The sequence below is a fragment of the Coffea eugenioides genome, chromosome 7 (assembly GCF_003713205.1).
Source record: "Coffea eugenioides isolate CCC68of chromosome 7, Ceug_1.0, whole genome shotgun sequence".
Lineage (NCBI taxonomy): Eukaryota > Viridiplantae > Streptophyta > Magnoliopsida > Gentianales > Rubiaceae > Coffea > Coffea eugenioides.
Window position 1 is genome coordinate 10,230,802 of NC_040041.1, and position 15,846 is coordinate 10,246,647.

A 15,846-nucleotide genomic window follows, 5' to 3' on the forward strand; every position below is an offset into this window, starting at 1 on the left:
CTTTGCTTTTGAAGCCCTGATCCTATCAGGAAAAAAAATGGTGTGATCAGTTTATCTCACCGCCATACTGGAGAGTGGATAAGAGTATATTGTGGATTTTAAAGAATGGGGAAGATAGTAGCCTGATATGTGATACACCAATAGACATTACTAAACCACTTGAATTGCTTCAGATAGTACAAAGAACAAAAGAAAACTAACGACTTAAGCCACAGGTCAAGAAAGAATTTACTCCTATCCTTCCCCTCCATCTCAAGTTATCTTGAGTTATCATGGTGTTTTCCAGTACAAAACAAATAATCAAAGAAACTGAAGCTCTTCTGAGTTGGTTATAAAGCTCTATTCTTGATTCCATTTATGCTAATAAAAGGGCCAGCAAAATGATCATGGTTCAAAAGTATACAATCTCATGGCATATCCTCTCCTGTACATATCATTTTGGACAATAAACTGAGATCCTAGATTTTGGAACCTTTCTAAGCTGGTAATGTGTCTGTTAGAGCTATTGAAGAATACATTTCGACTCGAGTGTTGCGTTTTGTGAACACAAACTATTACCTCTCCAACAGTTGAGGCTTTTAGATGAGATTGTAAAACGTTGTATCAGAATTTCAGAACCAGCAAACTGAAAACTTGATGATTGCAACCTTCTCTTTGAGGTGAATATTGTGAACTGTCAAACTATGTCCTCTCTTTGTGCTTTAGTGAAAGCTCAAGTAAGAAATACATTACACCGAGCCCGACTGGATCGGAGTTTTCGTAGAAATATGTTTATGAGATAAAAGGGTAATTGGAAAATCTATCAAGAGAATATTCCAAAAAAACAATTTTCCTGGATAACTCGAAAACAAACGGGCTCCATGTCTGTTTTCTAGAAATGGAAACTTTTGCAATTAACTTTTAACTTGGATAAATGAAGAGAAAGACTAGGAATTTCTTCCAATAACTGCTTGGCAGTAGAAAACCTTTGCTGCAAGAATAAAAGGTTTTGCATTGTATCCGAGAAATGAATAAAATACATACAACAACTGTGACTTCTGAAAGAAAGAGTCTTCAGATTCTTGCCAAATACATACCTTATGCGATCAGTGTATTGGGATAGGTCATCCTCCTTGATTTTCAGCACCGGCAGACCAGAAAGATCACATGCTAATGGGCTCGTATTAAAGAACTGTAAACATGGAAGGAGCAAACCTAAGCAACAAGTATAAACGTTCACACTACGATAAAGTGCTGAATACTTGAATAAATGTTCATATGGCGAGAAAGCATTTCTGATGCATTATTTGCAATCAAAGGTGGAGATTATGCCTCTACGTCGCGAACTTAACCAAGTTCATCAGTTATATTTATATTTTTCACTGGGTTTTGACAGGTAAGCAAACAATTTTTGGGTCTGAAATTCAAGTTCCAGCATCTTCAAGTAGGAAATTTTTTTTTTATCATTCATGAGGATAGGCTACTGCAACATAAAGTTTTAGAGCGTGGCCATGACTTTTCAATGATGATAGTTCCGGTAACTAGTAAATTAGATAGAAATATATCCTCCATCATCTAGACAAGCATGATATCTTGTTTGCCAGCTAAAATCAGTATTCAGCATCCATAGTTAAGATGCAGAACATGGCTATCATTCTACAAAACAGAATGTGACAACTCACTTCACTTTCAAGAGCTCTAGTAGCAGTTCCACGATATGCTGGATCAAGAGACAGAAGTGTAGCCAAAAGATCTGTCGCCGAATCAGGTAAATTTGGAAAGGATTCCCGGAAGCAAGGTTTATAATGTGGAGGTGGTCTGAAGGTTGTTGGTGGCTTGACTTTCTTCCAATAGTCCTCTGGAGGTGAACCACACAGCTTGAAGATCTTGTGAAGCTGCTCAATCTGAACCTCAGTAAAGATAAACAAAGACATGCAACTTATTGTATAGATTGTAAAGGTTAATAATACGCAACCTAGAAAGTAAAATAACTGGACCCTTTACTTTCTGCTACTAAGCAGTGTAAGCCGGTTCATTGTTCCAAATTATGTTTGTTGGAAAGGATTGAAAACAACACTTTTTGGGCTTGAAATTTGCTTTTGATTCGGGCAGTTACGAGCCTGTTTAACAACCAAGAGTAGGCAAATAGTCCCTTACAAATTTTGCTTGGTGTGTTTGATCAGCTGTCGATATTTATAGAGTGTTGACTTGAGTTGTCCTCTGAGTTCAAGGATTTATGCAGAAGTTTACCTCATTTCTGCCGGGCATGATAGGCCTTCCTTCAAACATCTCCCCTAGAAGACATCCGGCACTCCAAAGATCAATGCCAACTCCATAATCAGTAGAACCTAGAAGAAGTTCTGGAGCTCTATACCATAACGTGACAACTCGGCTTGTTAGGGGCCGCTTTGGTTTAGGCTGATAGAAGTTAGCAAGGCCAAAATCTGCGATTTTGAGCATTCCATTTTTATCAATTAGCAAGTTAGATGCTTTAATGTCCCTATGCAAAATTCCTCTCTCATGGCAATGCTGTAGACCTGAGAGCAGCTGCTGCATGTAACTCTTCACCTGCATCAAGAAATATTTAAGTGCCAAATTTCGCGAATAAGATACCCTTAATTCTCTCAAGGAAGCATGACTATATCCCACTATCCCAGTCGTGCCACATGCTGTTTCTGTACTACAAACTTTTTGACGAGTAACACTCATTTTTTCTTTCTGTAATACAAATTTTTTCAGAACCATGCCTTGTAAATTTTCTGAGTAATATACCGGGAGAACATTCACTCTCAATATTCAAGTTGTTTATATGGCTTCAAAAAGCTACCAGAAAAAAGTTTCTGATGATAACTTGAGTTGCTAAATGCAGATTATCTGACCTGTGGCTCAGTAAGCCTTCCTTCCGGACGAGATATGATTCTGGTCAAGTCTGACAGCATGAAATCAAAGACCAAATAGAGACTATACTGCATTCTTGAAGTGGCCAATCCTTCAAGCTTAATAACGTTAGGATGATCAAGCTTCCTCAGTATGATGATTTCTCTTGCCATAAACTTGACACTTTCTGGTTCCGATGTATCGAAACGGATCTTCTTTAGGGCAACTATTTTTCCAGTGTCCCTATCTAGAGCTTTATACACGTTGCTATATGTCCCGTGGCCTACCTGCATAGGCCAGACAACAGAAAAACATTTATTCATGATCTTTTCTGCTCCTTCAAAGCAATTTGTAAACAACCATCCATCACCTTCAAAGGTGATTGTGTAGATATGAATAGACCTTGTACTGTAGTACAATTTGTCTCTCTTAGAAAATCATGCTGGAAGAAATATAAAATAAGAACATAGCTACACTCAAATGTCTAGGAACTAGAAAGTAATACAGTAATACCATTTTGCTTGAAGAGAACAAAAGTCAGCAACTTTACATGTAAAAGACAGCACTGCAGAATATATGAAACTTATATTGAAGAACAGCACCATTTTAGTGTTCTCATTTTGATCTTCTTTTGCTAAACCTTTTAGTCTTGATTCTTGAACAAATGAAACTCAACATCTATATTTTATTTTTCTCTGCTATACTGACCTTTGCAAGTTTATCATAAGAATCAGCACTCTTTGGAACCAAGCCAGCAAGAGCATCTCTAGGAATGTTATCAACAAGCCATTTAGGCCATCCTTCAACGAAATCATCCCCAGCAATCTGCTTAATAATAATCCTCCGCGAAACATTCCCACCATGATCACCTTCTTTCTCACCTTCTCTGCTGATTTTTCTATCTTCTCCACCTCCATTAATCCCAACAGCCACATTCTTAACATTATCTCGAGGCCTTGAATCCCTCTTCAAATCCTTAATATGCACTACTTTTGAACCAACAACAATAACTTTTTGTTCGCCACTATGGCCACCTCTAACATATCCATTTTCGTTCTTCAACCTGTCTAGATTCCTAGTAGGTGTGAATGATCCACCTTTGGCCTGAACGCATCCCATGATCACTTCACCACGGCGAGTCTCCGAATCTTCTTAGACTTTTTCTGAGTATCTAAGTGACGATAATGACTAGGAAATGTTGTTGTATTACAGGAACCATAAGTGCTGATCATCGTAACTATGACATTCATCAGCATTTTGATCTGAACAAATAGTTTCTGAAAAAGAATTTGCGAGATGAAAATGACAGGTGATGTCCTTGTCACCTTGGCCGGCTACTGTGATTTACATTCTAGAATTAGAGCCAGTGATGGCCTCTGCTTTCTCCGTCGCAAGAAAGAACCAAAGTTGGATACAATACGTAGACATTACCAATGAATAATGGACCATTATTTCAAGGAATTTCGTCGTCTCTAGTTAAGAAATTTCAACTTCAAACTTTTTGAAAGTTTTTTTGCTGTAATTTTTCTCTTCTCATTGCTAGTTTTAGTAGTTTTCAGTGTATAAATTAGAAAAATCTTGAATAATTCTTCTTAAAGCCATTGCCTGTTAAGAGAAAATCTATTTTGTTAATCCCTACTAGCAGCACTCTGAGCACGCATTGAGCTGATAACCAAAAACATAATCGCCGATTTAACAATTTAATCTAAATTGATTGAATAGTTTAAAAATCATAAGTGAAATGACCATTCAATTAAACCAAACAGAAGAGGAAGAAAAAAGAATACAAAAACAATGATCAGAAAATTATAATGGATGCTGCGAACTCTCGACCCTCGTACAAACACCAAATTGTTGAGCCAAGTATCAGATATTTATCAGCAACTTTAATTGCTTAACTATGACTCTGACCACCAGGTAGTCACAACTCACAAGAAAAACCTCTTTCCTATAATTTTTAAAAATGTGGTGAAGATACCAAAATTCACATACCATTAACTAATCTAATACCTGAAATCCCAATTTGGGGATTTTCTAATTTGTATATGATCCGAAGCAAGGTGTAATTCTTGCCATGGTCAATTTGTAAATTTTCCTTGCAACTATCATTCCTCCTACACAACGAACCAAATCTGTCTTTGCAACACTACCAGGTAAGGAAACACAAATTTCTCAGTTTCTAGAACTTTTTCCTCGAGTGGTTTCAAGCTGATTTGCTTTCTTTCACCACAGAAATTTGAGAGCTACCAAACAAATCCGCTGAGACTAAGACCGTCTCCACCAGTAGTAACCTGCAGTGAAGTGGGTAGACTCGGATCAAAGGGTCCCATGAACTCGTTCTGCGAATGCCATCGTGATAAAGAATGTCAACTATTTGCCTTATTTGATTAATGACATGACCCAGAGAGAACACCATGAAAAATATTTGATTTACATACGCATTTATTTGCTCTTAGCCCAAGGCTGCTGGCTTCATCAGACGCTCCTTGATGATGAGGCAAAACTTAAGTCATCAGTTTCTGGTCAGCAGGATCATTTGCAAGCTTGGCTTGGTTCGTCGAGCTACAAGATCAGCAACAGAAAAGTCTCTTAACAAGTGCCAGCCAGCTGACCAAAAAACATCAGTTCCAGATGTTATACAACAGATTTAATCTACTATTAGATGGTTCCGTAAGTTAATATAACCTCCTCGACCAAGAAGACAATTTTCATGAATTAGTGAATCAAGAATGAGAAACAGCATCATGTCAGGCAGTGTGCTAGAAGATTGATAGAAACTAAAAAAACTTGCATTATTGAAATAGCATATTTCTAAGTTATAGACACAATATGCACCAGCTCATTAAACCGCACAAAAAATGTGGTGCTTCAGGTACAACACTGAAGTTGACTTCTGAAGCCTAGGAATAACATTCAGCTCATTAAACTATGTTATTGAAATAGCATATTACAAAGTCATAGATACAATGTGCACCAGCTCATTAAACCGCACGAAAAATGTGGTGCTTCAGGTACAACGCTAAAGTTGACTTCTGAAGCCTAGGAATAACATTCAGCAAGCTGACAAATATAGCCCAGTAATTGCTGACAAATCTCCTTCAAACACAAGGACCAAGCACTATTCTATAAGGGGCTAATCTAAAAATAGATAGACCATGATATTAACGAAACTGACCATATAAAAAAAAATCCCAAGCTTACTAAGACTTGTTCAATTCATAAAATGAAACCCCAAGCTCTGGTGACAATTTCTTCCCACAAGAATAGCAAAGAGACCTCACTCTAGATCATCGAATCACTTAACATCATTTTTATAAGTAGTACATATACCTCAATTAAGATCATCTTGGAATGTAATTGCTAGTTTCAAACAGAGCTTCAACTAAATTTTGCAAGTCATCAATTTCAAACAAGCTATCAAAAATGAAGCCAAGAAGTTTGCTTGCAAAGGTATACTAACTTGGAAGCCAGTGCAGATGATTTAGTACATCCATTGGCTCAACTTCCAGATTAGATATGAACGAAGAATGCTGTAAATCAACTTGTACCTTTGGCTCAAAATCATCTTTGACACACAAAATATAACCTTGACATCTATTAGTATAAACCAACTGTTCCCAATGTTTACAGCAGTCAAGCTATAGAAAGATTCAACAAACCTCATTTGTATGAGGCGGTGTGGATGTCTTTGATTTGAAGGCATTGCAGGATCCCTTAGATTTGTCTCCTCCATCAGAAGTCATAGATTTTTTTCTTGATGAAGAGAGATTTTCAAAGGAAAAGGCATGGCATGTCTCTTCAGCATCCAAGATAGAAGAGAATGAGTCAGGTACAAGTGACTTAGGCGCTGGAGTATGTAAATTAAGTTGTGAGGCAGCAAAAGGTTCAGATGAATTTAAGGTAACGCTTGATGCAGCCTCTTTTGACTTTGGATTGCAACAACTAAAGTACCGTTGTAAGGATGCTTCAGAGAGCAAGCCTCCAATACTCAAGGATATCATACTATCATCCCATGGAAATAAAAATTGTGAAGCTTCATTTTCCATAGTTGGCTTCGGTCCTGGCCTGCTGGATGCTGCATCAAAGGCATTAATCTTGCCTTGCAAGGATTCTTCAGACTGTAAGCCACCAATAACTATTTCTGAAGCTGAGTAAACAGGCTGAAATCCTTTTTCATTTTCTGCCTTCAAATCAGGGTTCTCAACGTTGCATTGATAGGACACCCCAGACATCAAGTCCCTTCTACATGAATCAGACACTGGCTGAGTTAGCTGGAAGCTTAAAGACTTGCATGATCTCTGTTCATGATTATTGATCTTGTCCAGCAAAGATGCCTCAGACAGCAAAGCTCCTATGCTTATATCAGAAACTAACTCAATAGGCTGCAAGTTGGATTTGTTGTCTGATCCTTCAGTGGGATTATTTATCTTATTTAGCAAAGAAGCTTCAGATAGCAAACCTCCTATGCTCAAGCTAGTGAAGCTGTCATCCCATGATACTGCTGGGGGTAGAGGAACATCATTGACCTAAAATAATATGCAGCCAGTTTGATAAAGAAAACCAATTGCAAATTCATTTTAAACAACATACTGGAGCCAAATATGCCAGCCCCTTAGGCAAGTATTTGCCAAAAAAATGGTTGCAGTTCATTATATTTAAAAAATAACAGTCGTGTGCTCCAAAAAAAACCTACTCATAGACTCTCAAAGTTTATGTTGGGCAGTCAACCCTTAATTCTGACCAATTCCATGTGCCATAACAACCACAACAACCATGTGCAACTAGAGGATCCAAATTTGTAATATTGCTACTTTAGTTACTCTATCGATGTGATCCCTTCCATAGGTTTCCATTAAAGTCCACTAAAAATGTTACACTACAATATGTTTCTTATTGTGCTACTATGTAACACTATAATCATGCCTAATTTGGAAGCTAAGTTAACAACAATCTACAAATCAGATAATTGCAAACTGTTCAAACTTTAAAACGACAAGCATATTATGCCTCAAATGCCTCTGAACTAGGGGTGCAAACGAGCCGAGCTCGAGTCGAGCTTTGGCTAATCGAGCCGAGCTCGAGTTAATTTTGTGAAGCTCGAACTCAAGCTCGAGCTCGACGAGCTCAAAATATCAAGCTCGAGCTCGAGCTTAAAAATTAAAAAAATAATTATAATTATTTTATTTTTAAAAAATAAAAAAAAAATTTAAAAAAAAATAAATAAAATAATAATTTTTTAAACAAATAATAAAATATTAGGGATATATATGTAATTTTACTATTAAAATAAAAAATAAAAAAAAAATATAATTGAGCTCGCGAGCCAACGAGCTTAATGTTTTTGAGCTCGAGCTCGAGCTCGAGATCGACTTAATTAGTTCGAGCTCGACTCGAGCTCGATATTGACGAGCTCGAGTCGAGCTCGTATTCGAGCCGCTCGCGATCCTCGATTCGCGAAACACCCCTACTCTGAACATCTCAAAATTGCTCTGACAAGAAGTCACATAAATTTCTATTGGCTGAATAAAACTTCTACTCATCTAATACACATCAGTCTTGCAAAAGGGCTTAACAAATTGATTATGGATTTATAAATCAAATTGTTTATGAATAATATAAATCACCTTAACAATTCAAAACTGTGGCAGCAAGATTTTTTGCTGAAATCAAATGCAAAATCCTTTTGAAACCTTTTGTAACAATGAACGGTCAAAACTTAAGCACTCAATCTTGTAATTCATAGGTGCAGCACAAAAGGCCAAAACTTGGAAGTCACTAATGATTTGAAAGCAAGTAGATATTCACTTGAAATGCTTTGGCATGTGTTAGATTAAAATCAAACCTAGACAGCAAAACATAAAAAAATTACCACGTGGTCAACAGATAACAAAGTTGGCATCTGCTTAGTTCTGGCTACATCCTCCTCTTCATGCATGTTGATTGGGCTTTGGATCCCTTGACTTGCAGCAGTAATAGTTTTCCTTTGATCATGTGTCATCCTTGAAAACAAACTGCAGTCGTTCTGACTATGCTTGGATTCTGACTGCTCCTCCATAGCTGTAGATGTAAGAGAAACCCCACAAGCCTCCACATGAAGATTAGTGAACCATCCATACCTATATACCAAGATAGAATCATAAGGTAATACAGCAAATTAGAAGCACATGCTAGATGGAATAGTCAGTCCACATACTTTAAGCGAAAAATTGAAGGAGTTTCTAGAGCCTCATGCAGCTCTCCAGCGGTAAAGCTACCACAATCTGAAGTCCAGCTTCTGGATGAAGCAATGTTTTCCAATCTTACATCATAGGGAAAAAGCATAAGCTCTCCAAGCGCTGCACTAGAACAGCCCCACTTGGTATTAAGGTGCTTAATCACAGATGAAACTTTCTTCTGAACACTTAGAGTGAGTTCCAAGAATGGATTATGACCATCCTAAAAAAGTCAAATGAACACAGTGTCACTTTGAATATTCTGAATTTCATTCAAAAATCCAACTCGTTCATGATCACAGTAACAATTTCACCTTCTCCAACTTCAACCGAGTCATTGAATTTACTGGAAAGAGCTGCAATTTAATCTTTGAAGAAGTCGAACTGTCTCCCTTCTGAACCTTGACGTTTTGAACCTTCGCTGTTTCCTTATTAGATGGGTTAGTAACTTTAGTTGTTTCACCAGGTGAATGAGCAATTGTTGAAGGTTTCTCCTTTAGGTCATTTTTGGGCAACAAAAGTTTACACTCCCCTGAAAACAAGAAGGTCGAAGACATGAACGCTTACTGCCGTGTAAACAGACATCCGGGCTCTAATTGAGTTCCTTGTATATCTTTCCCCTCATGCAACCTTTTTTTTTTCCAACGATACCATTTGAAAGTGAGTTCGGGGGTATTCAAACAATAACAACCAAAAAAGTGGAACGGGCAGAATAAGTCATCTAGAAATCCCTAAGCAACCAATTAGCGAACACGCAAATGTAATTTCCATAAATGATAAAACATTTAAATTGGACACTCATAATGAACCAAACTAGCCAAAAAAAAAAACACAAAAGGAAAGCAATGCTGCAGCTGTATCTTACAAAAAAAAAAGAAGAAGAAAGAATTAATGGATAACAATAAGAATGGATCCCGAAGAAGATACAATTAGGAGTAAAATCTTAAATCAGAAAAAGCTTTTTTTTTCAAAGCTGCTTACCTGCTGGTTTCGGACGCCGTTTACAGCTTCCATTAGCAGATTTCTTCGCTACCGCACCAATACTTTTCCGATTCTCTTCAGAAACCTCTCCTACCTTTCTCTTCCGATGACCTGAAGCTTTCATCTTGCCTCAACTTTCTTCTGCAAATTCCATCGCGTCACCAGAAGAACAAATTCAAATAAAATTTATCATTTCAAAACTACTAATTAACCCAAGAATTATTTACAAAACGTCCACAGCAGATAGACTAGTTTAAATCAACCAGAAAAAAAAAACATTAAAAGCCCAAAAAAAACACAAACGAGGGGAAAAAATCTAGGGTTTATGCGTTATAATTGGACGTGCAGAACCGTACAAGTGAAATTCATCAAGACATCAACAATTGAAATCTGTCAGAAATTCGATTAAACTTCGATGAGTAAAATTCAAGGTAGAATTGAACTTTGAATTTGTCTGGTAAAATCGAGCGAGAGAGAGAGAGAGAGAAATTGAGAAATCGTGGCGGGAAGAATTTGGGGAAAGAGAAGAGAGAAAGAGCCGCCTTGAATTTTTTTAATTTGAATGTGAAGGCGAGCTGATCTGGCGTTTTGATATTTATAGGAGAAGAAAAAAAATTATTTAAATGAGTTTCTCTCAAATCCGAATATCCAATGATATTTTGCCACGTTGGTTTATTGTTTCTAAATAAAGTTGGATCAAAAAATTTGGGGAAGCCCACCTGACAATGGGTTTCGGGGCTCCCTTCGGTGTGCCCATTTCCGTCGTGCTTGATGTTGATTGGGCCAAATAATCTGTACTTCTGAGTTTTGAGAATGAGATTTGTCCAACTATTTGTGCTAGTGGCCGGTCCAAGGGACAATCAACAAATTTTGTGCTTTCTAAAAAACAAAATTTGTGCTTTTAAGTTTTAATAGTACAAGCATTATTCTTGATGGGTAAATTTTTTATACACTATCGATATTGGATGTCTGTCACATATAGGACTAAAAGATATCAAAGTACTTGATACTCGAATTGAGTTCGATTTGGTAAGAACTCATTCGATCTTGATTCAACAATTAGTCAAGTTAAGATTAAAAGTATGATATTCGATAACATTCAAATTCGATAAAAAAAAATTCATTCAAACTAGATTCAACAAATAAATAAATCCAGTTTAAACAAAATTTTAAACTCGTTAAAATAATCAAACAACCTTGAACATGTGGATATTCGGTTTGATTAAACCCATTTCCACCCCTAGCAGCATAATCTAATTTTAGATTTGAAATTTAGTTTTTACATAGATGGCATATATCAATAACTACAAATGTAAGAGAAAAACTCTACATTAATAGTTTATAAAAACTTAATCCTTGTTCTTTACTTTATTATTACTACAATTATCTTTTTTTTTTTAACAAAAGTCTAGCACCTATACTATCTTATTTTTAATGAAAAAGGACTTGATCAAACAAATTTTTTTTAAAAAAAAAGGGAAAATAGATGATTTTATGTAGAGGGATTAGTGATGTCTAAATTATAAGAGATCTAGGCTTGATTTGGGTTTGCAGTGCTTTTGAGTTAAAAACAAAAACTTTTGGGTGTTAAAAGTACTTTTAAAGTGTTTGATAAACATCATATGATGAAATTAGAAATGGAGTTTTTTGTGTTAAATGCACTTTTAGCAAAAGCTAAAATTTTGTACTTTTAGGATAGTTTTTGTGTTTAAAAAAAGACATTAAATTTAATCATTTTATCCTGTATTATGAACTAAATAAAGAGATAAATACATTTAAAATATTTAAAATTATACATTATTCAATACAATAAATACTTATTTAACTATGTATCCAAATAATATAATTACTTGAACACTTAATCAACCTTTAAATTTTTTGAACCGCAGATGGAAGGATCTTAAATTTCATGTGATGGTCAATTTGGCATTGACTGGTTGGTTTATATGCTTCATTCAAAAAACCCCCAAAAAAAAAGGAGTATGGTTTACAAGCAGTATTCAACACAAGTGCATTTATTCCTAGCATTTTTTCTTTACCCACTTCAATACACAATCATCTTATATGAATAGAGGTTATTCACTTATTCACTACACTGCTCAAATGGGACTTCAAATGTTAGCGTATTGCAAATCGTAGTTATATCAAAGTTTGTTTGGATAACTTATTATTTCCAAAAATTTATTTGATTGCATCACAAGTATATTTTTCAATCACCTTCTTATCTTTTTATTTCACATACATTATATTTATAAAAAAGTGCTACATTGTTTTTCCAAATAATTATCTCAAATAATCTCCTATAAAAACACAACCAATGTGACTTGTCTATAATAAATTAAATTGCATGTTTATAGGTACCCTAATCCGACCGTCATAGATAAATGTTTACAACTAGAGAGGGTTAAGTCGGCATGGGATATTTGTTGAAAATTTACCCCGAAAAAGAGATATGTACTAAAATAATTAAGTTCCATTTCAATTGGACCCATCTTAATATAGAGACCGACAGTTAACCCAATTCAACACTTAAACAACTTAATAGATTTAGATCTCATCGTGTCGTTTGATAGCAAAAAATTGAACATTTAAATTAATTAAGTGATACTGAATTCATACGCAAAACTTGCTCCAAAAAACAAGTGATAATATATTTACTTATTACTTAATGTGATATACATTCAAATGTCTCAGATTTAATTTAACTATTCAATAACTTAATGGATTCATATTTTAGACTTAAAATTTCATATTTCAAAATTCGGTTTTATCAAATGCACCCTCATGAGAAAAAAAAATGAACCCTCATGGAGAAGTGTAAGATTTAGTACGTAACTTTGCATTCTTTCTCTTGCTTTCCTATTGGAAAATGCTAATTTCTTGCGTCTGATATTAATTCGTTACTTTTGCCCCCAAAAAAAAAAAGAGTACTTGGGAATATGGAGATATGAATGTGTACAGATTACGCGTAAACTTAACTTAGTAAAAGCAAGGTAGCAGACCAGATTCATCGGCATATGTACATAAATTACTCTAAAAGCAAGAATCCATAAAAGCAGCCTCTGATTTAGGAATTACTCCTACATCTTCTAGATCACATGTCCAACAAATTCACTACCTAAACAAGAGAAATTGTAAAGTTATCGCTTACTTCTCGAATTGCAATTTTAAAGTTTTGTTACGTAAAAAAAAAAATTATATCGAGCTCACTTCTTATTCTTGTCCTACATCTTCGTACCACATATTAGAGTAACGATTTGTGCACCAATTTTTAGGTGGTACTTGTTAGAATATCCCAAAAAAAAAATTAAAGATAAAAAAATAAGCAAGAAAAAAAGAGGGAGAGAGAGAACTAAAAGATCCCCCCCCCCAATATATTACACATTTACACACCACGATAGAGAGCACATGCCTTTGAATTGATTACCAAGCATCATGGGAAAATGATTATCCTGAAATTCTCAAACATATTACTCCCTTCGTTTCATTGAAATTGTTATACTTTCATTCTGGAATATTCTAAAATGTTTGTTGTATTGAGAAAGTCAAAATATTTTTTAAATTTTTCTTTCAATATAGTCCATTCTTTAAATGTGGGAATAAGAGTGAAAATAGAAGTACAAGCATTACAATCAAATCACTATTTTTAAAATTTTGAATTTTTGAAATATAAAAAAAATAATTGAGACGGAGGAAGTATGTTTTTATAGGCCACCAATCTACAGGCCAAGCCAGTAGTCTATAAATCGGTATTCTTCTGATATTCATGGATGGTGAGGTGGGGGTGCTTGGGACTCGTGGCTAAAGTTTAATAAATCCTACCTAAACAAATATATTTAATGCATCCCAAAATCGTTTAGATTACTATGTTTTAGGGTATTTATAGAAAAATATACTATAGTGATTGGATATATATGAGATAAAAGATGAGTAAAAAATGTGCGCATGGAAAATATAAAAAAATTTTAGAGAAAAATTGTAGTTCAAATAAGGCCTTAGCTTCTTTTTTGTAATTTGCACAAATTTTTTTCTCTCTTTGTTTTCACCATTTTGGAAATGACGTACCATGTTGGGGCCAAATCATGCAGGACTAGCAAAATACTCGTTGCAGCAAAGGGAGGGATGAGATTTAAAATGTGGAAATGAAGCAAAAAGATTAGAATCAAGAATTTCTAATTTCTAGAACTTCAATTTTAATCAATAAACTGAGGCGTTCTCGACACCCGTTATGGTAATAAAAACTAGTAATAGTATACGAGAGAGCTCCTTTCTCTTTTGAATTAATTTGCAAATTATTGTGCTTAGGAGCCTTGTCCTTTTTGCCTTTCCAAAAAAGAATACCGAAAGAGAAAAAAGTCCATAATAATCCCAAAGATCTTCATTTATACGGATGGAATTGGAAGGTACCCAAAAAAGGATGAATGGACAAATTGTTCTCAAAAAACATAAAAATTTGGCTTTTTTGTTATTAAACAGAGACTATTCAAGCGAAGTTGGGCCCAACTCCTTAGTCCCTGCTTTCATGAATACAACAAATGTTCCCATAATACTTCTTTTTTTTTTTTCGTCATTGTACATTCTTGATCTTTATTAATTATAAGATTTTGGATTAATGCCAAATTGACCCGTCAAAGAATAAAATAAAAAGAAAATATGTTTGGATTGCACATTATTTACACATACTGACTTACTTGCACCACCAACACATTTTTCATTCACCTTTTTATCTCACATACATCACACAAAAAAAAGTGATATAATATTTTTTGCAAAAAATTTGTCCCAACTAATCTCCTTTTCCAAACACACTGCCCCTATAAAATTGTTTCGATTGCTATTTTTTTCCAAAATTATTACGTTTTCTATGAACACATTTTTTAATCACCTTTTTACGTTTTCTATATCAAATCGTTATAATATATTTTTATATAAAAACATCAGAAAATATAAACAGGTAGATTTTGGACAAAATGTTGTTCCACAAAGGCCCTTCCGTCCAACTCCGTCTAAATCCAAACATTTGACTATTCCATTGGAGGCCTAGTTGTGAAACGTGAACATTTGACCATTCCGTCTAAGAGACTTAGTCGCAAATATTTGACTATTTCATAAGACTATAAGAGGCCTAGTTGCCTATTACGCGTATAAATTGGTACTCGGTACTCCTAGAAATGTACATTTGCTCCCTTCCGCCCCTTAACGGAATTAATCTGTTAGTTTTCTTTATGACCAAATGAATAGTACTATCCATTTAAATTTTAAACAAAATTTTTTAATATAGCCCACAGGTATTCGTATCCGTTTTATGATCTGCAATTAATTCTGTTCGAACCGGATCGATCACTTGCGAGAGAAGCTCTCCCAACATTAGCATTTCTTGAAAAGGGCACATGTTGACCAAATGAATAGTACTATCCATTTCCACAACCCGATTCTATGACCAAATGAATAGTACTATCCATTTAAATTTTAAACAAAATTTTTTAATATAGCCCACAGGTATTCGTATCCGTTTTATGATCTGCAATTAATTCTGTTCGAACCGGATCGGTCACTTGCGAGAGCAGCTCTCCCAACATTATTGTTATCCTTTCCATTCTCATGGGCTCCGAATCTAAGATCTCATGGTTAAAAAATACAAGTCTCCTCTACTCGCACCAACATTTTTTGGTAATTTTAGACAGATTCGATATGAGATGATAATCTCTTTTTATCCAACTTTAAATTTTATACAGAAAGTCAACTGCAAGATTCTAGCTAATATTCTATTTTGCAGGCTCGTTTGCTGTACAACTGC

At 35.1% G+C, this 15,846-nt stretch overlaps 2 protein-coding genes across 5 annotated transcripts; both read right to left on the minus strand.

Moving 5' to 3' along the window:
- Nucleotides 1-384: 384 nt before the first annotated feature.
- LOC113776840 (probable serine/threonine-protein kinase At1g54610) lies at nt 385-3,975 on the minus strand. The gene is made up of 6 exons (XM_027321895.1): nt 3,565-3,975; nt 2,859-3,143; nt 2,230-2,547; nt 1,662-1,883; nt 1,077-1,171; nt 385-424 (listed from the first exon to the last, which is right to left on the minus strand). The coding sequence occupies exons 1-6, from the start codon at nt 3,973-3,975 to the stop codon at nt 385-387; spliced, it is 1,371 nt and encodes a 456-aa protein (XP_027177696.1).
- Nucleotides 3,976-4,640: 665 nt separating this feature from the next.
- LOC113777498 lies at nt 4,641-10,576 on the minus strand. Of its 4 annotated transcripts, XM_027322607.1 has the most exons (8): nt 10,406-10,576; nt 10,050-10,190; nt 9,383-9,600; nt 9,050-9,291; nt 8,726-8,972; nt 6,516-7,382; nt 5,295-5,418; nt 4,641-5,195 (listed from the first exon to the last, which is right to left on the minus strand). In XM_027322607.1, exons 2-7 carry the CDS (start codon nt 10,171-10,173, stop codon nt 5,389-5,391), a joined length of 1,728 nt encoding a protein of 575 aa, XP_027178408.1. In that variant the 5' UTR covers nt 10,174-10,190; nt 10,406-10,576; the 3' UTR covers nt 4,641-5,195; nt 5,295-5,388. The 4 variants fall into 4 exon arrangements, with proteins under 4 accessions (XP_027178408.1, XP_027178409.1, XP_027178407.1 ...); XM_027322608.1 differs by having other exon boundaries at nt 4,641-5,147; nt 10,050-10,576; XM_027322606.1 differs by having other exon boundaries at nt 10,050-10,576.
- Nucleotides 10,577-15,846: the final 5,270 nt, after the last annotated feature.